This window comes from Neodiprion lecontei, chromosome 2 (genome assembly GCF_021901455.1).
Source record: "Neodiprion lecontei isolate iyNeoLeco1 chromosome 2, iyNeoLeco1.1, whole genome shotgun sequence".
Lineage (NCBI taxonomy): Eukaryota > Metazoa > Arthropoda > Insecta > Hymenoptera > Diprionidae > Neodiprion > Neodiprion lecontei.
This window is the reverse complement of record NC_060261.1, coordinates 22886533-22910412: the sequence shown is the minus strand read 5'-3', so window position 1 is coordinate 22910412 and position 23880 is coordinate 22886533. Positions and strand designations below refer to the sequence as shown.

Below are 23880 nucleotides of genomic sequence, written 5' to 3'. Positions count from 1 at the left end.
GTAGGCCGGGGGCAGTAGCAGCGTTAGGGAGGGATAGGAGGCATAGCTTGGGATCGGCGACGACGGTGCTAGATTTATGGAAGAGAAAGCGGGAGGAGGAAGGGGAAAAAGAGGAGGAGGATGCAGATGAGATACAGGAAAGAGAAAGAGTATTTGGGAAAAGCAAGAAAGTTCACCGGTCGCCGGAGGGCAAGACAGGTAAGGAAGGGAAGGCAGAGGGAGGGAGTATACAGGATATGCTAAGGCTGATTAGGGAAGAGTTAAAGATAGGTCTAGAGGAGGTCAAAGGGCGGGGAAGGGGGATCAGGGAAGAAATGGAAGAGATTAAAGGGGAAATGACTAGATGGGAAGAGCAGTGGGAAGTAGAGAGAGGAGAGATGAAGGAAACGATAAGGGACCTAGGTAAAAGATTAGAAGAGGTAGAAGAGCGGAGAGGGGAGGAGATGGAAAGGGTAAAGGAGAGACTGGCAGAATTAGAAAAGAAGAGAACAGAAGGCGGGGGGGAAAGGCAGGGACAGGGGAATGTGGGAGTGTCGCAGGTAACAATAGATAGGTTAAAAGAAATGGAGTGGGCCATACAGAGGAAAGAAAGGGCAGAAAGAACGGGAAATATATTATTGAGAGGAACGAGAATAGAGAAGGGAAGGGTAAAGGAAGGGTTAAAAAAGATTATGCAGGTGATGGGGGTAGAGGTGGAGGTAAAGGATATGTGGGAGGTAGGAGCGAAAATGGGGGGAGAAAGGGGGATATGGATGGCAAGGCTAGGGAATAGGGAGCAAAAGAGGCAGGTAATGGAAACAAAAAGCCTTCTTAGAGGGAGGGTGAGGAGAATAGAGGAGAATCTCACCTGGGCAGCGAGGAGAATGAAGTGAAAATTGAGGGAGATAGCAGTTATTGAGGAGGGAAGGGGAAACAGAGTAATAATAGAGTATGCAAAGATTTGGATAGAAGGGAAAATGTGGAAGTGGGATGAGTTAGGAGAGGTCCTTTGGGATGGTGCAGGGAAAGAGAGAGAGGAGGGGCAAAGGGAGGGGAGGGGAAAAGTAGGAAAAGATGATGGGGATAGGACAACAAGCGAGGAAAGGCAAGAGGGAGGTATAAAGGCACACGCCGGGGGAAGTAGGGAAAGGCAGTCGGGTGAATGGGTATCGGGGAGGGGCAGGGACAGGGGGCGCGGAAGAGGAAGAGGAGAGATTGGGACGTAGGTGAGACGGAAAGGAAAAGGTGGAAGGTAGTGTTCTGAAATGTGGCGGGGCTTGCGAGAAAGGACGAGGATTTTTGAAGGGGTTTAAGGGAGTGGGATGTAATATTTTTAATGGAGACATGGATAAAAAAGAAGGGGTGGGAAAGGATCAGGAATAAGTTGCCAGCAGGGTATAAATGGGAAGTGCAGTATGCGGTGAGAAGAAATAGGAAGGGAAGAGCAATAGGCGGAATGCTGTCAAGGGTAAGAAAGGAGATAGTAAGTGGGGAGGGAGGGAGAGAAGAGATGAAAGAGGGGATGATAATAAGGAACATGAGTGTAGGGGGGGAAAAATGGATAGTAATAGGAATATACGTAAATGGGGATCTGAAAGAGAAGATAGGGGAATTGAAGGAGCGGGCAGAAGAGGTAGAGGGAGAAACAAAAGTGCTAGTGGGGGGTGATTTTAATGCCAGGACAGGGCAGGAGGGGGGAGGATGTTGGGGGGAAGAAGAGGAGGAGAGTAGGAGTAGAAAATCAACGGACAGGAAAATAAACTCGGAAGGTAAGCAGCTGGTGCAATTTTTGGAAGAGACAGGTTGTGCAATAATGAATGGGAACATAGAGGGTCATGAGGAGGGAGAATTTACGTATGTAGGAGGGGCGGGGGTGACGGTGATAGACTACGCTATAGGAGACAGCGAGGTAAGGGATAGGGTCAAAAGGATAGAGATTGGGGATAGGGTTGACTCGGACCATCACCCGGTAATAGTGTGAATGAGGAGGGCAGTGACTAGGACAAGGAAGGGAAAAAGAGTGGGGGGAGCTAGTAAAGGAGACTGGACAGAGGAGGGTGAATGAAGTTTAGAACAGAGATCAAATGGGAGGGGGTAGGAGAAGCAGATGTCGGCAAAGAGATAGAGAAAAGAATAAGGGAGTTTAGACGAGCCTTAGATGTAGGAGGGAGGGAAAGTGAAGTGAAAAAGGGTTGGTGGGATGAGGAATGTAGGCGAAAAAAAGCGGAAGTTAGGCAGAGTCTAAGGAACAGCAGAAAGGGGAAGGGGGAAGGAGAAGCGTATAGAAAGGAAAGAAGGGAATATAATAGGCTATGCGAGGAGAGGAAAAAGAAAGAAAATGCGGGTTTCATAAAAGAGGTAGCGGAAGCAAGGACAGAAAGCAAGGTATGGGAGATAGTTAACAGGGAAAGAAAGAAGTGGAAGAGAGTAAATGAGGAAATAGGCGATCAGGAGTGGAGAGAGTATTTCATGGGATTATGAGGTGGAGTGGAAAACAAGGTAACAGAAGGCGGGGGGTCGGCAAATAGAAAGGGGGGCGGGGAAGGGGAGCTGCAGAAGGAAGAGATTAAAAAGGTGATAGGAAAGCTGAGGGATGGAAAGGCACCCGGAGGGGATGGAATAGTTAGCGAGGTATGGAGGTATGGGGGGGAAGAGATGGAGCAGTAGATATGGAAAACATGTCACAGAGTTTGGGTGGGGGAGGGCTGGCCAGAGGATAGGAGAGAGAAATTGATAGCGCCGATAGTAAAGAAGGGGGAGGGGAAAAGGGTAGAAGAATACAGGGGGGTGACGCTGATGACAACTCTGTATAAGGTGTATGCGATGGTATTAACGGACGTTGCTTAACTATTTAATCAATAGACAGGTGGGAAGGGATAAGGGAAAGATGGTGACGTTCTTTGTGGACTTAAAAGCGGCGTTCGATTCGGTGGACAGGAAGGTGCTATGGGAGACTATGGAAAGGAGAGGGGTGAGGGAAGGGCTAAGGGTGAGGATAGAGGAAATTTACAAGGAAACAAAGAGTCGGGCGAGGAGCGGGGGAAAGGTAAGAGAGGCGTTCTCGACGGCGAGGGGGGTAAGGCAGGGATGTCCGCTCAGTCCGCATGTATTCAACCTGCTGCTGGCGGATTTCGAAGAGAAAATGGGGAGAGGGAGAAGGGTTGGGGGGGTAGAGTTGGCCGGCGGCAGGGTATGTACGTTAGCGTATGCCGATGATATAGTGCTACTAGCGGAAAGTGAAGAGGAGATGGAGGTAATGATTAGGAAGTTAGAAAGGCATATGGATAGGGAAAGGCTGACGGTAAATTTAGGGAAATCAAGGATTATAAGATTTAGGAAAGGAGGTGGCAGAAGGAAAAACGGGGATTGGAGATGGAAAGGGAAAAAGATAGAGGAGGTTAAAGAGTTCAGCTATCTAGTGTATAGAGTAAAGTGCAATGGGGGACGGAAAGCACACGTGAAAGAGAGAGTACGGAAGGCAGGGGTAGTAATGAGGCAGGTATGGGGAATAGGAAAAAGAAGCTTTGGAAGAGATTGGGAAAAAAGGATTTGGTTATTTGATAGGCTGGTATGGACGGTAATAGAGTACGCATCGGAGACATGGGGGTGGAGAAGGTGGAGGGCGGTCGAGGCGGTACAGGATAGATTTTTGAGATGGACATTAGGAGTGGATGGCCGAACACTGGGATATTTAGTAAGGGAGGAACTACAGAGGGAGAAGCTAAGGATTAGGGCAGGGAGAAGGGCAAGGAATTTTGAAAGGAAGCTGGAGAGAGGGGAGGGTAGCGAGTTAGCTAGAAGATGCTGGGAAGAGATAAGGGAAAAGGCAGAAGTTGGGAGGCAGGGATCGAGATGGGAAAGAGAAAGGGAAAGTTTCTTTGCGGAAAGGGGAGCAGAGAGTAGAGAGGTAGTCGCGAGAAGGGAAAGGGGAGAGGTGGATTTTAGGGACATAGAGGAGAGAGAAAGGGAAGAACAGAGAAAAGAGAGGTGGGAGAAAATAAGGGAATCGAGGTACAACGGATGGTGCAGGCTTGTGAAAGGAGAAGGGATACCGGGGTATCTGGGAAAGGGATGGGGGGAAAGCAGGTGGACAAGGGTGGCAAGATTTAGATTAGGAAGCGAGATGAAGGAGGCAAGGTACTGGGAAGAAGAGGAAAAGAGAAGGTGTAGGGTGTGCGGGAGGGAGGAGGAAACATGGGAGCACGTATGGGAAAGGTGCGTGGGCTGGGATAGAAGGGGGGAAAGCTGGCAGGAGGTGGTGAGGGAGATGTTAGGTGAGGAGGGGGTGAGAGAAGTCTGGATGAGCGAACAGGAAAGGATCAGGGATGTACAAGAGAATGAAAGAGTGAGAGATGAATGGGAAATAGAAGTCGATTAGGATAAGGACGAATAGGGAATAGAATAAGGTAAAATAGGATGAGGTTAAGTAAAGATAAGGATAAAGAATAAGAAAAGGATAAGAAGGAAAGTAAGAGAATGGCAAGGCAACGGCACAGGGCACAGGCAATTAAAAAATAAGTAAGGATAAGGTAGGAAGTAAGAATAGGATAAGAATAGGTTAAGGAAACATGTAAAAATATGGTAAAGGGAGAGGAAAATGGAAGTCTTTGTAACCCCAAGGGGAACAATAAATATTATATACATACATACATACAATAAAATAATCAAGAATGCATCACGAAAGAAATAGTTAGGAGCCCCACTTTGTCCATAGGCTTGAATTGTTCGTACGTATTATACGTTGAGAATTTGTATAAATTTTGTCACAAAAATCAAACAGGTCCAACTTAGCGAAAACTCAATCCTTCTATTTAAAGCCCAACTTCAACGTTAAAAGTGAATTGAATATTTTCTCACCATTTTTTGTAAGACAGTTATAATTTCAGGGCAAAGAATTTAATGTAATTTAATTTTCTGTGATAATTGATAATTTATACTAAAAAAACCATTGATGCAGGGTTCAAAATCGCCACCCATCATTACCGTGCAGTATCCTAGGCGATCATAAAATGCACCAGAAATATTTAACACGTGTTGTGGTAACATATTTTGAAGGATGTCGGTGATTTTTGCTTCGAGTTCGACATGGTTCGCGATGCGGCCTTTCGTGTACAAACTGTTCTTTATAAACCCATAGTCCGTAATCCAGTGGGAAGAGGTCAGGGGACCGCGCGGGTCACTGTATGATAGGACTTCCCCTGCCGATCCAGCGATCAGGGAATTCTTGGTCGAGGTATTCCCTTACTCGTTGCGTAAAATGTGATGGCGCCCCATCCTGTTGGAATCATACTCTTGGACCCTGAAAAATACAATCAATGAATAATATTCATATTATTATGAACGATGTTTGTATCATTATTTCAACTTTTTATTTTTCAATTGTAATGAGTAATTGTTGAAATAATTCAATTAACGATGAATTAAATCATAATGATGTCCTGCATCACCAGGCAGAAGCTCGTGGTGATTCTGCAGCTTGTAAGCTTCGTATCCCGCTGCACGCAATACATTACTCACTGAAGATTTGGAAACCCCTATCTCCTGAGCGATACGGCTTACAGGTTTCATCAACAAGATTCTTCGACACACAAACATATCGCTACTTTCGTTTCAAAACTTATTTTTCGATCCGGTTGCGATACCTCCAGTGTTCTCCCATCTAAACTTCCTTTTTCTTCGAAGCATAACGCAATTTTACGGGTCGTATTACCTGATGGGATCGGGCGATCTAGGCAGGCTGCCGCGCAATGGTCCGAAATCCGTCTATAACTCATTCCCTCGTAATGTTGTCTCACCATCGCCACTTTTTCTTTAATGATGAATTGGTAATTCGGCATTTTTAACAATAGTAAATTGAAAAGCAGATTCAGTTGTACCGAAGTAAACGGCGCTCCAAACGTGATCCGACGGTGTGAATAATGCAAAACTATCTGTCGATTTGTAGTTGCTTCTATATAACGTTCAATCTCGACGAATTATTGACATGTAATTGTTGCATCTTTCCGTAAATCAATTGCGAAGAATACTCAATAAAAAGTTGACCTTATGAAGAACAGGGTTGTAACTTTTTTAACGAAAAAATAAAATATCAACCATTAAATTAAATTTTTTAATAGAATTTCCTCTGACCATTGAATTTATTTCTTGAATGTGAAAAATTTCATGTTAAGTACAGCAAAAGTGCACGTCTACCGGAGCTACTAAAATATAGCGCCGTCGCTTGGAGGGGAGCTACGAAACGATCGTAGCGCGCGGGGTGGCGAGTAGTGAGTTGATCCAGCGTGTGTTGTGGTAGCATTTTGTATGAGAAATAATAGACAGTATGTGGAAGTACACATTTTGTATTGTTAACTGCAAAAATAACGGTAAAACTAGTGATTGTATATTTTACAAGTTTCCAACTGCATCACATAAAATAGGTCAAAGGCAAAAATGGATTGCTGCTGTGAAAAGAAAAAAGTAAGTAACATAACCTTACTTTCGATGCCTTAGTTTTCTATATTTTTAAAATCAAGCCAACTATATTAACACGTGAACTGTTATGCTATCTGCATGAAACACCATATAAATACATAAGTATTATTGTTTTTTTCAGTCCTGATGGTTCAAAGTGGACTCCAAAAACTCATTACGTAATATATAATACCAAAGAACATATACGTACATGGAAGCACAGGCCCGCTGAAGCCAGCTCTTGGGGTGATCTGAGCGAGCTTATCACCCTAACCGCCGCAAGCGCTCGCAGCGTTCCGTGTCTGTGTCAAGTCGATGCGTGCACTACTACATAGCGCCGCTCACACGTACGAGCGAGTGACGACGTCAAGCGTTCATTTGGGGAACTAAATTGTTGGCTTCAACGTTAACACGGGATCTGCGCTTCCATGTACGTCTATGTTCTTTGGTAATACTCATTTTATTGGCAAGAAAAAATCAGATGATCCTGCGAGTCCAAGCGCCAGCTTTGTTCCCTTCTGTTTATCATGCAAAACAAGTAAATGAAGGAGCTGTTTTAAGCAGGTAAATATATAAAAAGTAAAAAAATAATAATAAAATTAAACATTATATACATTTATATTTATATAATAACACATGTAGGTATCTATTAATTATAGGTACAATCGACTCATTAACCGAAGAAAGACTCTTCACAAGCATAACATCGGAGTGAATTGTGATACTGGAAATCAAGTTTATGACGACTCTAACAATGTTGTCAATAATAGTGGACGTGAACCTATGGATGTAAGCAGTGCCGAAGTAATTTTAGAAACTGATCAAGAGTGTCAAGTAGATTTTGTAAGTTTTGCTGGTATCGAACAAACAAAAACTTTCACTTGTAACAGATATATTTACATGACTAATTACTGCGATGCTGAAGTTCAAACTGAAATACCGGAAATTGCCACTCTCAAAACTATTGTGAATAGGTAAAAAATGAAAGATGAAGAGGTACAATGTGGCATATCGTTAGCAGATATAGTAGATAAGTCGGTTGGTTCTAACGAGGCTGTAGTTGAACAAAATAGGAAACAGCGTAGTTTCTGTGGATTTCCATCTATTAAGACCGATGAAGATTTATTAGATATTACTGGAGTGAACTTCCAGAACTTTAATATTTTATGAAGCATGTTATTCAGTAACATTGTAATCAACAAAAATAATGATTTCTCATGTTTAACTGTACTTTATATGGCTCAGAAGACACGGATGCTTGTCGAACAACTTCAGCTTGAATAAACAAACTTTCTCTATTATGCCTGTATTCTTGCACACTCTGAACATGATCGGCTTTAAATAATTTTTTGCCTTGTAGTTCCTTTGCAGGTTGAAAGTTTATTTTGTGTGTGATTTTTTCGAATCCTGTCCTTATTGAAACATCCATGACTACGGATTTTTCCATTAAAAAATTATTTTTCATATATTAATAGTATACATGACAGTTTTTTAAGTATCAATGTTGTCTATCTATCCGTGTGTCAAAAATACTTGTTTTCAACTTCTTAACCCACAAATTATCACTAAAAAATTAGTTTTAATTACTTCATAACTATACACTTACATATTTTCTACTGAAGTTTCAACTCGTTATTATTTTCAACTTTTCACTTTACTATTACAATGAAAATATCACTTATTTAATAATATTTTGCTTATTTCGATATTTATCAGTATTACTCTAATGTAAATAAACATGCCGGCTGTTTAGCTTTTGAAACCGCTAGGTGGTGGCACGAGCGAGGCTAACAGCGAATAGAGCAAAACAAAAGTTGCTCCAGTAAGTCAGTCGCTTGTGTACATTGAAACCAAACGCTACTCAAAAGCGAAGCTTAATACTCTATACGCCTGTTTACATTTTATATACACCGTTAAATCCAGTAAACCGATGAATTTGATATTAATAGAGTTGTTTAACAAACCACAAATTCCGTTGTATGCCTTTTGATTGAATAAATCCAACATTTCAATTGACCATTAAGTTTATTGTTTTAATGGAAACATTTTTCATATCTAAATGTATCTCGGAATATATATATACTGTGACGTGGATTTTCCCGCACCTCGGTCCCTCGGAGCAAGGAAGATTGAGTCCCATAGAAGCGTACGGCCTATGGGACGCATGAAGCAAAACTTTCCGCGACTCGTAAATCCGTAAGATGGCTCTATCGTCGGTCGACAGTAGAGCCATCCGACGCTTGTCTTACGAAGCTCGTGCTCTCGGCGATTTGTGCTCAGCGTGGAGCCATGGTAGGGAGTCGCGCTGCTACATCGACCCTCCCCTTATTTCTCCACTTCTCCTACCGCGCCGGTTTTTGTTTCTTTTTTTTTATACGTCAAATGATAGTATCTACACACAGTTAATAAATTGTGTGCAGATGCTGACATTCGATTGAATGAAAAAAAAAGTTTAAATAAAAAAAATAAATAAAAATGACGAAATATCTATAAAGAAATACCAGGAGGTTCGAACTCACAAAACGCCGTGTAGAAATTTTGATAGATTGTAGAATACTGGGATCTGGCGGGTAGGCTTAACTTAAACTGAGTCGTAAAGGCACAACTAGATATATTATTTTATGTTCGATATATATATATATATTATTATACATATTATTTGTAATAATTGCTCTATGTGAACACTGCGAGATGCCATGAACTAGAGTGAGGGAGACTTGATAGGTGAGAGCGAGAGCGCACACCGGCCCGTGGCAGCAGCGACCCCGCTCCTCTTAGCCAGGCGCTGAGTCAATCGTTCTGCTGAGCTGATAATTGATCAGCCGGTGCGAGACAGGGCGGGAGATTTGAACATTCTCCCCCCTTCACCGCTCGTTGGAGAAGAAGATGTGCTGCAGTTGGTGCAGCGTCTTGAAAATCTTCCGCGTGGCGTGACACTGGAAGAAGAACAAGTCGGTGAATTGGACGAGTGACTGTAGATGTTGCAGTCTTGAGCGTGACCACGCGGGTGAGCCCGTCGCGGCCAGGATGCACTTGCGTGACTCTGGCGAGAGGCCATCTGGTGGGCGGCAACCTCTCGTCAGTCATGAGGACCAGAGATCCAACGGCGACGTCGTTGAACGAGGTTTGCCATTTGGAGATGGTCTGATGAGATTGGAGGCAGTCGTGTGACCAACGTTCCCAGAATGACTGAAGACGCTCCTGGATGCGTTGCAGGTGAGAGAGTCGATTGACCGGCACGTCGCCAAGTGATGGTTCTGGAATAGCGTTGAGCGGCGCGCCTCGTATGAAATGTCCAGGAGTCAGTGCTGTGAGGTCGTCGGGATCCTCAGAGAGAGCGCTGAGAGTACGTGAGTTGAGTACAGCTTCAACCTGAGTGAGGAACGTGGAGAAGTCCTCGTAGGTGAGTAACATGTCAGCGATGATGCGTTGAAGGTGGAATTTGACGGACTTCACGGCAGCTTCCCATTTGCCGCCCATGTGTGGAGCTCCAGGAGGATTGAACTTCCATTCAGTTTCGTTGTTGGCTAGCAGATGTTGTAGATTGCGTGATTCTTGTAAGCAGCCAGAGAGTAGCCGCTTTAGTTCGGCGTCAGCACCGACAAAATTTGTTCCGCAGTCGCTGTAGAAGTTCCTGCAGATGCCGCGTCGAGACCTGAAGCGTCGGAAGGCCTTGAGGAATCCGTTGGCGCTATAGTCCGTCACGAGCTCGAGGTGAACGGCTGAGGTTGAAAAACACACAAAGACGGCGATCCAGGCTTTGTAGGTGCGAGTGCCGCGTCCTTGGTAGAATTTGAGTGAGATGGGTCCAGCGTAGTCGACGCCCGTGTGTTCAAACACCAAAGATGGTGTCACACGTGCTGCAGGTAGCTGGCCCATGAGTTGCTGTGCGCGTGCGCCGCGTATCCGGGTGCAGGTGACGCAGCGATGGATGAATGCCTTGATTGGAGCACGACCGCCGAGTATCCAACAACGCTTCCTGATGTAGTTAAGCGTCAGTTGGGTACCGCCGTGCAGCGTGCGGGCGTGGGCGTCTGAGATGATGAGTGCTGATTAGCGGCATAATCTGGGCAAGATTGGTGGATGCTTGGCGTCCTCATCCAGTTGTGAGTTTTGCAGGCGTCCGCCTACGCGCAGTAGGCCGGTCGGGTCCAGGCGCGCAGTAAGTCTGGTGAAAGGATGTGACTTAGCGAGCGGCTTGCCTTGAGAGATGGCAGTTATTTCGCCGGCGAAGTAAGCTTGCTGGAATGCTCGTATCCAAAACATGAGAGCGGTTTGCAAGTCGGCTGGAGTGAGCGGCGATGTCCTGAGGTTGGAGTCCGGCACTCTCCTGAGCCTGGCGACTGCTCGAAAGACAGTCGCAGTACTGCGTAGAACTTTCGTGAGAGAGCTGTATCTGAGCAATCTCGCAAATGGTAAGTTTGGCGTGGTGGATGCGGTGTGTACAGCACTGGGGCTGAGTTCCGGGTTGGCGGCGTTGGCGTCCGTAGAGGCGAAGGAGGGCCATTGTCGCGGACTTTTAGATAGCCAGTCTGGTCCAGACCACCAGAGCTTGTGTGTGATGAGTTGAGGTGGCGTTACGCCTCGTGAGGCGCAGTCAGCTGGATTCTGTTTACCGGGAATAAATTTCCAGGTTGCGTTTGGAGCTGTGCGGTGTATCTCTTGGACTCGGTTCCTGACGAACTCCTTCCATCGCACTGGGTCGCTGTTAATCCATGCTAGAGATACCGCTGAGTCAGTCCATAGCGTGACAGGGGCCTCTGAGAGCTTGAGTACCTCCTGAACGCGCGTGACGAGTTTTGCAATTAGTAGGGCGGCAGATAATTCGAGTCTGGGGATCGTGAGGCGCTGGAGTGGCGCGACTCGTGTTTTGGAGCACACCAGAGTTACTTCAGCTGCCTGATGCGGGTGTTTGACCTTGATGTAGACCACTGCCGCCATGGCTGACTGTGATGCGTCGGAAAAGCCACGCAGCTCGGTCATCGTAGTGTCAGAAGTAGTATGGAGCCAGCGAGGGATTGCTAGGCTCGAGAGTTCAGACAGTTCCGCCCTGAACGTCGTCCAGTGGTGAATCATCTGAGGCGTGAGTTTGTCGTCCCATCCGACTTTGAGTGACCATAGATCTTGCATCAAGATCTTGGCTCGGACGATGACTGGAGAAATCAGTCCTAGTGGATCGAAGAGTTGAGCTGTTTCGGAGAGGATCGTGCGTTTGGTGATCGCTGCTCCGGGTTACGTGTGGCCAGTGAACCTGAGGACGTCAGGTGCGCATTGCCAGGCGAGTCCGAGAATCTTGGTGGTAGATTCGTGGAACTCGTGAGACTCGGTGCTGGACGGAGACTCGGATTTGGTTTTGATGAAGTCAAGATGATTCGATTTCCACTTTGATAATGGAAAGCATCCTTTGAGGTACAGGCCTTCGACCTGTGTAGCAATTGCGTTGAGGGTATGAAGATCGTCTGCGCCGCTACTGATGTCGTCCACGTAGCTTCCTCCTCTCAAGGGTTCGATAGCGAGCGGGAACTGTTCACCCTCGTCAGAGACGAGTTGTTGGACGGCGCGGCCGGAGAGGAATGGAGCTGGCGTCTCACCACACGTGACAGTAGCCAGCTCGTATGTCTTGAGTTGATCGTCAGCGTCGACCCATAGTATGCGTTGAAACTTCCGGTCCTCGGGATGTACGCGAATCTGCCGAAACATTTTTACGATGTCGGTGATGAATAAGAGACGGTATTTTCTGACGTATAGTAGTACGTCGAAGATGTCATTCTGCGTTTTGGCTCCTGTATGGAGTATGTCGTTGAGTGAGTGACCTGAGGTCGTCTTGCACGACCCGTTGAAGACGACTCGGATCTTGCCGTTCCTGAGAACGCCGTGGTGAGGTAGATAATAGCCCTGGAGAGACGGATCGTGGTCCTCAACCTCGATCATGTGTCCAATTGCTTCGTACTTGGCGAGGAAATCCTTGTAGAGCTTGCAGAGCTCTGGTTGATTGGCTAGGCGCTTGAGCAGGCGCTCGAGCGATTTTTGTGCGATGCCCTTGGAGTTCCCGAGCGTCGTGGGGTCCACCTTGAATGGCAAGCGCACGCTGTAGCGACCTTGGTTGTCGCGTGAATGCGTAGAGAGGAAGTGGGCTTCACAGGTTACCTCGTCAGAGGTTAGAGTCTCAGCCTGTGAAGGTGGAGCTTGTTCAAGTTCCCAGAACCTAGAGATTAGATTGTGGAGATGTTCGTTAGTGATGAGGTGCCCTTGATGGGCGTGCGTAGTGTGAGATGGATCGTTTATAGGTCCAAGTATCGCCCACCCAAATGTCGTGTGGATGGCGATTGACTGTTCAGCCGTGCCGGATCTTACTCCGGGTTTTAAGATCGAGCCGTAGGAGTCGGCGCCAATGAGTATGTCGATCTTGCCGGGTGAGAGATGACTGGGATCAGCGAGCTCCAAGCCCATGATATGGGGCCAGGCCTGGGTCTCGATGTTGCGTGTAGGCAGTTCTACCGTGAGCTTCGGCAGAACATGAGCTTGAAGCTCGGCGGCTTCGTTGCTGTGAATTGAGCGTAGCGTAAAGTTGACAGCGCCCCGGGTGTGTCCGGAAGGCACGCTGGCCACTCCGATGATGGGTACGTGGACGTTGTTTGCGTGTCAGTTGAGCGTGCGGGTTAATTGATGAGAGATGAGCGTAAGCTCTGATCCAGGATCGATGAGCAATCGTACTGGATGCGTGATGCGTGTTGGAGTGATGAGAAGAGCACGCGCCGTAGCGAGTAGCACCGTAGTTCGTGGCGCAGTTGCTGGTTGGCGCGATGCGCGTGTTTGTTGCGTTGAGACGAGTGACGCAGCGACGGAAAATGCGTGAATGAGCCGCTGCGTGGAAGTTGAAGAGTCGGTTAGTCATGCCGAGAGATTGGTACTCAGCTGTGACGTCATCGAGTTTTGCGAGCCGCTGCTTGGGCTGCTGTATCCTCGTTCGTCATCTGCTTGAAGGGCCGCGTGGAGGAGCGTGTGATGTGACGCGTTACACTGGCGGCAGCGACGTTGGCTGCGGCAGTTCTCAACCTGATGTGTTCCCAGGCAGTTAAGGCAGAGTCTCTTGGCTGTCGCCATTTTGTAACGTTCTTCCGGCGCCATGTCGTGGAGCTTTGGACAGCTCGCGATGAAGTGGCTCTCTGCGCAGCAGGAACATGGACTCTGAGGTCTCGACGTGTTGCCAGGAGAGGGCTTTGCGGTAGATTGAGTATTGGACAGCATTGAAGGAGCCCGTGTGTTGACGCTCGCCGTGTGAACGTTTACAGGCAATGTTTTGTAAACAGTAACCTTCTTCTTCTCAGGTTTGGAGTCTCTTGGAGTGACTGGAGTCCGTCCTTCCATGGACTCGAGCGCTCTGGCGCGCCCCTGGAGGAAGTTCTTCAAGCGTTCGAAGGCTGGGTAGTCGGTCGACGCTCCAAGCGCCAATCCCCAGTCCTCACGTGTTTTGGAATCGAGACGCTGTGAGATGGAATGCACCACTAGTTGATCCCATTGATCTGTTGGCGATCCAAGAGTTTTTAGTGAGCTCAACACCTCGGTGGTAGTGTTCAGGATGCTGTTGACTTCCTTGGCAGATCTGGAGGTCATCTTGGGCATGCCGAAGAACTTGTTGAGCTGAGAGGTGATGAGAACACGTTTGTTCTCATAGCGAGCGAGTAGAGCGTTCCATGCGGTCTCAAATGAGCCGTCGGTGATGTCGACGTTCTCGGTGAGAGTCGCTGCTGGGCCGTGGACGCTCTGGAGGAGGAAATGCATTTTCTCCACATTGTCCGCGCCCGCTTTGGTCATTACGGAGGTGAACTTTGTCTTAAAGGAAGTCCATTGAAGGATGTCGCCATGGAAGTGTGGCGGTTTGATGACCGGTAGCTGCGGACGAACCGCTGTGGGCTCTGTAGCCGATACGTTTAGCGTTGAGTTGTGGAGCGGGCGAGGCTCAAGCTCGTTGATTCGAGCCTTGAGGGCGCCTTTCACCTTGGCGTATTGCGCAGTCGTGGTGGTGAAGACGTACTCTTTGAAGTACGGCAATTCGGCGTTGAGATCCTTGCTGCCGAGTACCTTGTCGTGGGTCTCTCGAATTTTACTCCAGTTCTGTTCGAGAGCCTCGAGCTTAGCTTCGGCGTCGAATACGTTGCACACGGAGATGATTCCATCGTAGACCTCCTGCACAAGGTCTCTCACGTATTTGAGGAGAATCTCTTGGGCCGTAAGATACCTGTTGCACGACATCTTTGGAATATGTCTGAAAGCTATCGAAAGAAAATCAATGCGAGAAAGGGCTGCGGTTTAGCAACGTGAAGAGAGTATGAAAGGAATGAACGGACAATTTACGTGGATTCCTTAGATGATGAAGCGGTTGCGTGGATGATGCTGTACGTGGGCCCTGAATCAGCCCAAGAGATGTGGTGTAGAGGCGTGTAGGCCTTGAAGCGGCCTAGATGTTGCGTAGAGAGGCGTAAAGGTGTACGTAGGCCTTGAAGCGGCCTAGAGGATGCGTAGAGAGGTGTGAAATATTTTAATCGAGTGGATGCGCGCACACGCAGGGTGATTTTTGCACTATGGGTCCCAAACACCCTTTCCACTAACGCAGTACCTAGACGAGGTACTCCGCAATGCGTCGGCGTCGGTACGCGCACAAATTCACTGTTTTTGATTCACTGAATTATTTAATTGTTGAAATTACAACGTAAATAGGTTAAGCCGGCCAGTATCCGGCTCGAAGGACCGCTTTGTAGAAATTTTGATAGATTGTAGAATACTGGGATCTGGCGGGTAGGCTTAACTTAAACTGAGTCGTAAAGGCACAACTAGATATATTATTTTACGTTCGATATATATATATATATATATATATATATATATATATATATATATATATTATTATACATATTATTTGTAATAATTGCTCTATGTAAACACTGCGAGATGCCATGAACTAGAGTGAGGGAGACTTGATAGGTGAGAGCGAGAGCGCACACCGGCCCGTGGCAGCAGCGACCCCGCTTCTCTTAGCCAGGCGCTGAGTCAATCGTTCTGCTGAGCTGATAATTGATCAGCCGGTGCGAGACAGGGCGGGAGATTTGAACACGCCATATGGTTTCACGAGTTCGAGCAAGGTTCACGAGATCCATAAAAATATAGTACTATCTCTATTATGTCTTCAGAAAAGCTGAAGCTAAAGTTGCAGTCAAGACTGATGGAGCCTTTATCCAAATTCAACATCTTGTCAGTTGCTCATGTTGCTCATGCAATAATTATTCGAACAAGCTTACACTGTAGGAGCGATAATTACATATGCGGGTGATGTTTAATGCTTGTATTAGCGTATCTTATACATATATTCAAGTATATTTAAATATATTTAATATATTTATTTATTTATTTATTTAATGTATTTGATATATTTAAATATATTCATAATTCAAATATATTTGAGCAGCTCCTCTTTATTATAATAAAGAGGAGCAGCAAAACCCAATGCCCACTCTTAGCTAATCTTAGTTCACGTTCACATCAAATATGTATTAATACCATGAAATGTGTGTAAGTCACGAATGTGATTAAAGAGCAACGGTTATGAAACTATCGAAGCGTTTTCAGAGCCAAGTCATCATAATAATTGTATTCCAAAGGGGAGTAGGGGGGAAATGAAGAACGTAAACTAAAATTACTCAATGGAAACCACGTGAAGGTGGTGGGTCTCTTCCATCGAAAAGTGGACAGTGCCAATGTCCAGACAGTCGAACTCTCAAAGTAAATCTCTTAATTAACAAGCGCCGCAATATCTCAACGGCAATTGACAATACGATTCAAAATTTCGAATGTACATTTCAAACTTAATTAATTGAACATTTCAATATTGTCAAGAAATTCGAGACTGTGGCATTGTCCCCGGGAATGGTGAAGGATAAAAAGAATGCGTACGCTAGTATCGGTGTGTGGATATTAAGAACATTTTTGAGGAGCCAAATATACCGCAAGGTGAATGGCTCAATTAATAACAATAACGTGGTAATGACCGAATGACGCATGTGATATATGACGAAGTTATTCGGTTGAGATGCAATTATTAATGACAATAAGTATCCATGCTTCTACTATTATATTATATATGTATTTTTCGAATCAACCTTTAACGTTCGATTGGCATGGAGGGTGGTCAGTAATTGAAAACATTCACCTCAGCGAATTAGAATCTAAGGACTGTAATGCTAATAATGCAAACACGCTATCGAATCAAATATAAAAATAAAGAGACAATAAATGAAGTGTTTATTGAAACGAAAATATCTATACACTCGTCTCTGGGAGGAGGGGCACAGCAAAATAGAACCAATCGTATACTACGGATAATCTTAGATATCAAGTCCTGCCTAACGCGATGCCGATACTAATCCGATGCTGGAATTAAAACTCTTTGCGCCTGTGTCTTATATAAGAGGAAAACGAAAGGGAAGGTGCGTCACACTGAAAAAAAGAATGGTTATATTCATTTGTATTTTCGACTAGTCTCATAATAGATGTGCGTTGCTATATTTATAGATTGAATAAAACATTTATAGTAGGGGCGAACAATTAAATGCAACGTTTGAATGAAACAATATTTTTTTTTCAGTGTACAGCAGGAATAATAGCAGGAACCCTATATTATGTTAAGCGTTGCAACGGCTGATAGGGAAGCGAAAAGTATTTACACTCGTCTTTTATCCTTTTAAAAATAACTGGACGAGAAGCTATATTACTGGACAAATTGTTTAACACCAACCTCTGAAAAGAGACTGAAAAGTTTCGTATACTAACCGAGGCAACCAAGAAGTCGCAACTGCTCAAAAATGTACCTATTGATGCGTGACTTTCATCAACTTTCTGTTGGGCTTATTACCGCTGGGGAGATTTCCGGTCTTTCTCTTCCGGTTACACCGATCTCTCAATTCTCGGGACATCCATTTCAGTTTGTTGAAGGTGTGTACTCGTACGAAAAGTTCGACAATGTACATCTTGTGCTCGCGACACGTTCCTTCAAGCGACCAATAATCGGCGTGTTGATTCGACAAGACGGTGTAAATACAGGTTTCGATGTGCTTCCTCAAGAAAACTCTGTGTGGCTGAGATGTAAAAGCAGAGGTAAAAACTTCATACATGGTGGCCGTGACATTATTGAATGTATCGGAGGGGACTTTCAAGTTGTCGAGCCCGTAGTTTTCTTTACATCTGTAGGCCTTCCAAGATATCAAAAGCTTGTTACTTTGTTCATAATTTTGATTATCTTTCGTTAAACTGACTCGACACTCGGAACAATCAAACTTTTTAAGGCACTTGTTGGCAAGATACCCAGCCACATACTTCGTAGCGCATTTTTCGAGAGTAACCGAACTATCGAAAGGTGCGTCTGACTCTATGTTACATTCTTCCTCGATCCGATTATTAACAGCCATCTCGTCAATCGCGATGCGGACGATTGGTTCTTGATTGACCCATTCGTCGATTTCCTTCGCTAAGTCGCTCGTCTCGTCTATTAAATCGTTCGTCTCGTCCGCTAAATCAATCGTCTCGTTCGCTAAATCGATCTTCCCGACCACTGAATCGCCCGTCTTGTCCACCACAGGATCGTGAGTTCGAGGACTGGTTTCTGAAGTAGCGAGCAGATCCGTTGAATCATCAGCCTCACAATTCGTCCCTGATGAGAGTTTCTGCAAGTTCGCGGTTATAGCGTACTGCAAATTCCTACGGAATATCATTGCAGAGGGATTGCTGTTATCTCCTCCGCGGCCTCTCAAGATGGCGAATAGATTCTCGATAGGATCCTGATTCAATCTCGAAGTAATGAGATGAGGTAATCCGGAGGCTCGCATATCCTCCGACACTTGAAGAGTGCAGTTGATCGACATCATCAAATTCGAGAAACACAGTGGCGGATTACCTTCAGAGACGGTCCATTTTTTGAACCACAAGAGACTTTCTCTCAAGTATTTTTCAACTTGTGGTTGCGCCGTCGACATCGCGCGTTTCAAGGGATTTGGATCTGTCGGCCCGCGACTGTTCAAACAATCGAAGAGATCGTTCATTTTTTTGGTGAAGTTTGCGGTGTCCTCACAAGCGGGATGTTTCAATTCACCGGTATTCACTCCTGCATGTAACGCGGCAGCGACAGACGCGCTGAAGACTTGCGTTGCGAGGCTGACTGTCATTCGTTGGTAATTATCAGGTGCGATGTGTCGCTTGGTTAGCTTTGGAGCTGCTTTGCTAACACATTTTTCCATGATCTCCAGCAATTCGCAAAAAGCTTCCCAGAAATTCTTACTCCACTGATCAAGATATCTTTGCCAAGTAAAGTGTTTCGGATGCTCTTGAACAAGTGAAGAATGTCGAACAAGAAGATTTTTTGGAAATTACGATGAAAGAAGCGATCCTCGACAGTCACACCGAGCAACTTTATGGCCGCCCGATTTGGCGATCCTTGGTCGGAAACGGCTACTTTTATCACTGATCCGATAGAATGCAGTTTGTCGATCACGCTTACAATCAGTTTTTGCAGATTTTTGTGGCAGACGTTCCCCTGTGAGGTGACGAAAGCTACCGGCTGCTTCCACGAGTATTTCAGGCCTCTGATCATAAAGACTAGAGCGTAATTAGCAAAGCCGCTCTTTCGGCCAAGTTCGCCAAGGTCTTCAAATCTCTCGACCAGATCGGCTTTACGGTTGTACTCGTGGAGCCGCTTGATACTCATTTCATCCTACATGAGAACACATTGCCATTCATCTTCAGTCATTGCTTCGGTCTTCGCCGCTAATCTGTCAAATATTTCAGCGCTTATGCCAGGAGTCAAATCTAATTTATTTATCCAACGCCTGATTAAAGAAATACATGAGAAAGCGAACTGCTTATTATCTCGAAGATAGCGGTATGCCTTCGGCGATATGTAATATAAAGATAATGCACATTGCTGCTTTTCGTCGGACCAGGGACTCAGCTTCTTGTGTTTAATTTGCATTTCAAAAAGGGTTTGCTGATTTTCGTTCAATGGTTTTATAGATTCTCCAGCAGCTATAAGAGTAGATTGTTTTGCAGCTGTAGCCTCAAGACGTCTTATTGTTTGCTTTTGCTTCTTTATTTCGTCTCGAAGTGACTTTATTAGGCGGGCCTGCCGAGCTTCGCTGGCTGTGACCGTTTTGAATCCCTTCACTCGCGGAACCATGTTTGCACAGTTTTCCGAAGAGACCCTAACGCTGCCTAGAGTATTGTTGGGGTGGCATAAAGCTGAATCTATACCGATTGCGGAGTCCTGAATGACCGAGCTAGTATGAGAAGGCGATTGGAAGTTAACAGCAGTGCTGGACTGCTGTGGCTGAATATCAACAGCGGTAATGACGAGGTTAATATTGGAGCCATCCATAGGGATCGAAAATTTTTTGATTCTCCGCTTACTTTCGTTACCATAGCTTTCAAAATCCTGCACGGAAAAGTGATTGCTGCAAACTCGATGATTGTCGAGTTGCGCAGGTGAATAAATTTCCAATTTCTTATTGTTATACCGTTCAACCCATATGCGCCGTCTGTAAATGATGCACAAACAAAGCCATGGTTACACTCAGTCAGAAAATTATGATCCTCTCATGCGATGTTCAAAAGCGAATAAAGTAATGTTTATGAACCTTATTACACCACACTGAGAAAAAAAAGTAGCTGTGACAACAGGATATCTGGTTCTTGTAACTATAATCGGGTCTTTTGTCACAACAGTATTGTAGTCGCTTGCACGAACAATGCGGTATAGCTGTGGGAGCTGAACTGTCAAAACGCGTGTGGCGCGCGGATGCCATATATATCTTCCACAGCTATACACAGGGTACTTACTGGAACTATCATTTAGTTCATTACGTGAACTACTCTTTTTTTCAGTGTACACTTTATGGATGGTTCATGCCATAATAATGTCAATGATAATATGACATGCGTAAAATGACCTTGTCAAATACCAAACATCGTATCAATATTGGAGATACTTACATATATTTAATGGATTGCAAAATTTCTGACGTTAATATTCTAATTGGTTAGTTGCAGCATGGTAATTACGCCACGTACAGTATGGGAATTAATACAAAAAAGCTATTAGCCATTTATAAAATTATTGTTTTCACACTTTATCGAAAGGGATAGAAGAATGGGGTATAAATTGAAGAAATGATGAGAAAAAAAGTCGTCTTAACGATTCAGTGCCAATAGCAAAATATCTCTTACGTTGGCAGGTTTATTAGAAAATAGTGTACTAAAAGAATTCAGTATCAATTGTTGGACATTATTATTTTTCGCAATTCAATTATCATTATTTTTATTATGGTGGATTGTTTTCGGCTTTATCTCATCTCCAAGTACCCTTATTCTCACAGAGATTCACTTTCGGCTAGACATATACGTCACAGAAATCCTTAAAAAAGATATTGACAGAATATTCAAACGATGATGTGAAAAATAATTTAACACGGACTCATCTCTAGTAAGAAATGAACATATGCAGTGGTTAGTATTACAGATGAATGTCAATAAATTATCTGTAATAAAAATAAGTTATAAAAGATACTTAGAAAATGTGCTTCTTCCACCAGAGTAAGGAAAGGTTACCAAAATTATTATTTCGAGTATTCTACTCTTTTCACCACATATAAACACCTTAAAATATCTCTTTACCACATCAAAACAGCTTAAAATATCTAACTTCCCTTTACCCCTAAAAAAGTAAAATTTTTATCCGTGGCATCGGATACAATTGTATTTACCTTAATTGTGGCATGGTAAATTTTTCACACAATATCAATGTTTATTCATCACCTAATTTCGTCATTATTTCCAGCTAAAATTCTTAACTCGTTATTAGCACCAATTGTATTCGCTTCGTTGCAAAAAGGAATCAACCATAAAACGTGAATGAACATTTTGTCTACCAAAACAATGCACATTACAATTTAAGTACGCACGAAAACGTCCATTGTTCTGATATGGTTGAAAATACTTTGGTCTTTTTCGCATTACAGTGCAACCCTGATAATCCGGCAATCCGGGCTCCGGTTAATCAAAACTCCGACGTGAATCAAACGGTAGCCACTGATAATCCGACCGCACAATAATTAAGGTTGAACTGTATTTTTTTGCCAATTGAAAAAAAATATGTATAAATATTTTCTCTACCATTTTTTTAACGAAAAATGAAGTGAATTCCTCTTTGCGCACGTACGACAATTATTTATTACAATTGATGTCAAATAGTCGAAGAAAATATGAATTATACAAATTAAAAATGAATTTCGAGTATGCAAAAAAACTTACCTGACTTCGTCTTTTGGGAAGCGATGAAAAGTGAGATTTAAATCCCTTCTTTTCATGCTTTCGCAGCCTTTGTAGTCACACACACTAGATACAGGCATTACAATAAGGGAAATTAAAAGGGCCCAAATCATGGAAATAGCGAGATCGTACGAAGATGCAGGCGCAACAAAGTAACAAAGAAAAGTTGGACGGGAATCGTGGAATAAATGAAAAAAAAATCACTAAATGCGTAATTCATCTATTATTATTGCGAACCATGCAACTAATCAATTAATTCATGAATTTAGCGAAAAACAATCAAGATTTCCGGGTTAAAACGTCCCTACCAAAACCCTAAACAAGAGCCCGGGCTTTAAACACGTGTGTCAACACGCTGTGGGAATCGGCGGGAATGAGCCGTAGTAGTATCCCACTCGAGGCGCATGACATATAGCGCTTTAGTGCGAGAGAGATTGCACCATCGAGCATCGAATAAGCGCGAGAGAGATTGGACTTCGATTCTAAATCTCAAGTGAGATTCTGCGAGCAGTCCCACAATCTTGACTGCAGTTCTTGTATTAAATAATAAAAGAAGAAATAAAAAGCTAATTCGTTATTGCTGTCTCGGATATAAGAGTCTCACAGCTCTCGAGAATGTACTTGTTATTACATAAAATAAAAATAATAAATGCTCAAATCGGTAAAAGTATGACAGACATCACACTCTAGGTTCATTATCGATCGGGCGCGAGAGAGAACGCAGCATGGCTCCAAACGAGAGCGAGAGAGTTAACACGATCACCCCCACTCGCCGGTCGGAGCCAACACACCGACACTGTACGCATTGGCATAGAGCGCTGTACGTGAGTCGACAAGCAAAGGCGCCACTAGTGACACCTAGCTGTTCTGGAGATAACTCATCCGAGCCCCTCAACTTTTCTTGCTTCAAATAGCCTGCAGGCCGTACGCTTCTATGGGACTCAATCTTCGTTGCTCGGAGCAAATGACCGAGAACTTACCGCGTGCACAATAATTCGGCGTCCACGATGTACCCTGGATCCAAAATGAATATCGCGAAGTTTTGTTGGGCGCCTGGCGTGATCAACACGCCTCGAAATCGTTGATGCGCTATGCCGCGACAATATGCTCGGTAGCTCGGTACCGCGGAGAGGGGAGGGGTAATTTTTGGGTAGAGAGAGAGAGCTAGATACGCAACATCAACACGTTATTTTACTAAGCAATGATAGAATCAAACTAATATATTTTCTGTCAACAATAATACAAAGAAAAAGAATAAAAATAAAGAAAAATAATAATTCTACAGTCGCTCTTCGTGATTCAAAATGCCAAACAATAGAAATAATAATTCATAATTCGCTATTCGTGATTCATACTCAAATACTTAGGTTCAACCGTGAAAAAAAAATATACTAGAAAAAAAAACGAAATGACTAAACCTATACGGCTTCTAATACCTACGTGCGCTAGTCGTTGCTTCAACGATAACCAATAACTCAAAAACTAAAAACAAAATTTTGACTCGACGCGCTAATCGCGACCGTCCTCTACTATCCACAGCGCTCATCGCCACGTAACAATAAACCACTAGATCAACAACAATAGGATCAAAATAATACTTAATGCACTGTAAAAAATTTGGTGTCAAAATCAACACCATTTTAACACCACGCGTAGTCCCGAAAAGTCCACTCCGTTGGTGTGCATGCTTGGTGTTAACAGACGGTGTTAAAAGTTTGGTGTTCCGAAGTAACACCGATTGCAGTAAAACCCGAAACCTGACACCTTCAGAATAACACCAGAGTATTGACGCCTAGACAATTATGACACCATAAAAATCAGCACCAAGGAATTTGAACCCTGCGAAATAACAACATCGAAATGGACACCATAAGAATCCACACCGCTGAATAAGCACCTTGCGAATGAACACCAGCGGATTAACACCCTGGCAATAACACCAAAAAACTGACACCCAGTTGATAACATCAGAATATTGACATCCGCAATATAACACCATAGAACTTACACCCTGAGAACAACCTCAAAAAGTTGACACCATGGTAATAACACCAGAGAATTGGCGAACCGACTATTTTTTCT

At 44.3% G+C, this 23880-nt stretch overlaps 4 protein-coding genes across 4 annotated transcripts; all 4 read right to left on the bottom strand.

Annotated features, from left to right (window-relative positions):
- Positions 1 to 9222: 9222 nt before the first annotated feature.
- Positions 9223 to 10311, bottom strand: LOC107228162. Its single transcript, XM_015669538.1, has one exon. The coding sequence runs from the start codon at positions 10309 to 10311 to the stop codon at positions 9223 to 9225; it is 1089 nt and encodes a 362-aa protein (XP_015525024.1).
- Positions 10312 to 10485: 174 nt separating this feature from the next.
- Positions 10486 to 11562, bottom strand: LOC107228163. Its single transcript, XM_015669539.2, has one exon. It carries the CDS (start codon positions 11560 to 11562, stop codon positions 10486 to 10488), a length of 1077 nt encoding a protein of 358 aa, XP_015525025.2.
- Positions 11563 to 11664: 102 nt separating this feature from the next.
- Positions 11665 to 12882, bottom strand: LOC107228164. The gene has a single exon (XM_015669540.2). It carries the CDS (start codon positions 12880 to 12882, stop codon positions 11665 to 11667), a length of 1218 nt encoding a protein of 405 aa, XP_015525026.2.
- Positions 12883 to 13323: 441 nt separating this feature from the next.
- Positions 13324 to 14685, bottom strand: LOC107228165. Its single transcript, XM_015669541.2, has one exon. The coding sequence runs from the start codon at positions 14683 to 14685 to the stop codon at positions 13324 to 13326; it is 1362 nt and encodes a 453-aa protein (XP_015525027.2).
- Positions 14686 to 23880: the final 9195 nt, after the last annotated feature.

What these genes read in the sequence shown, in the direction of transcription:
- LOC107228165 (XM_015669541.2), bottom strand. Translation starts at nt 14,685, where the DNA reads ATGTCGTGCAACAGGTATCTTACGGCCCAAGAGATTCTCCTCAAATAC.
- LOC107228162 (XM_015669538.1), bottom strand. Translation starts at nt 10,311, where the DNA reads ATGGGCCAGCTACCTGCAGCACGTGTGACACCATCTTTGGTGTTTGAA.
- LOC107228163 (XM_015669539.2), bottom strand. Translation starts at nt 11,562, where the DNA reads ATGCAAGATCTATGGTCACTCAAAGTCGGATGGGACGACAAACTCACG.
- LOC107228164 (XM_015669540.2), bottom strand. Translation starts at nt 12,882, where the DNA reads ATGGGCTTGGAGCTCGCTGATCCCAGTCATCTCTCACCCGGCAAGATC.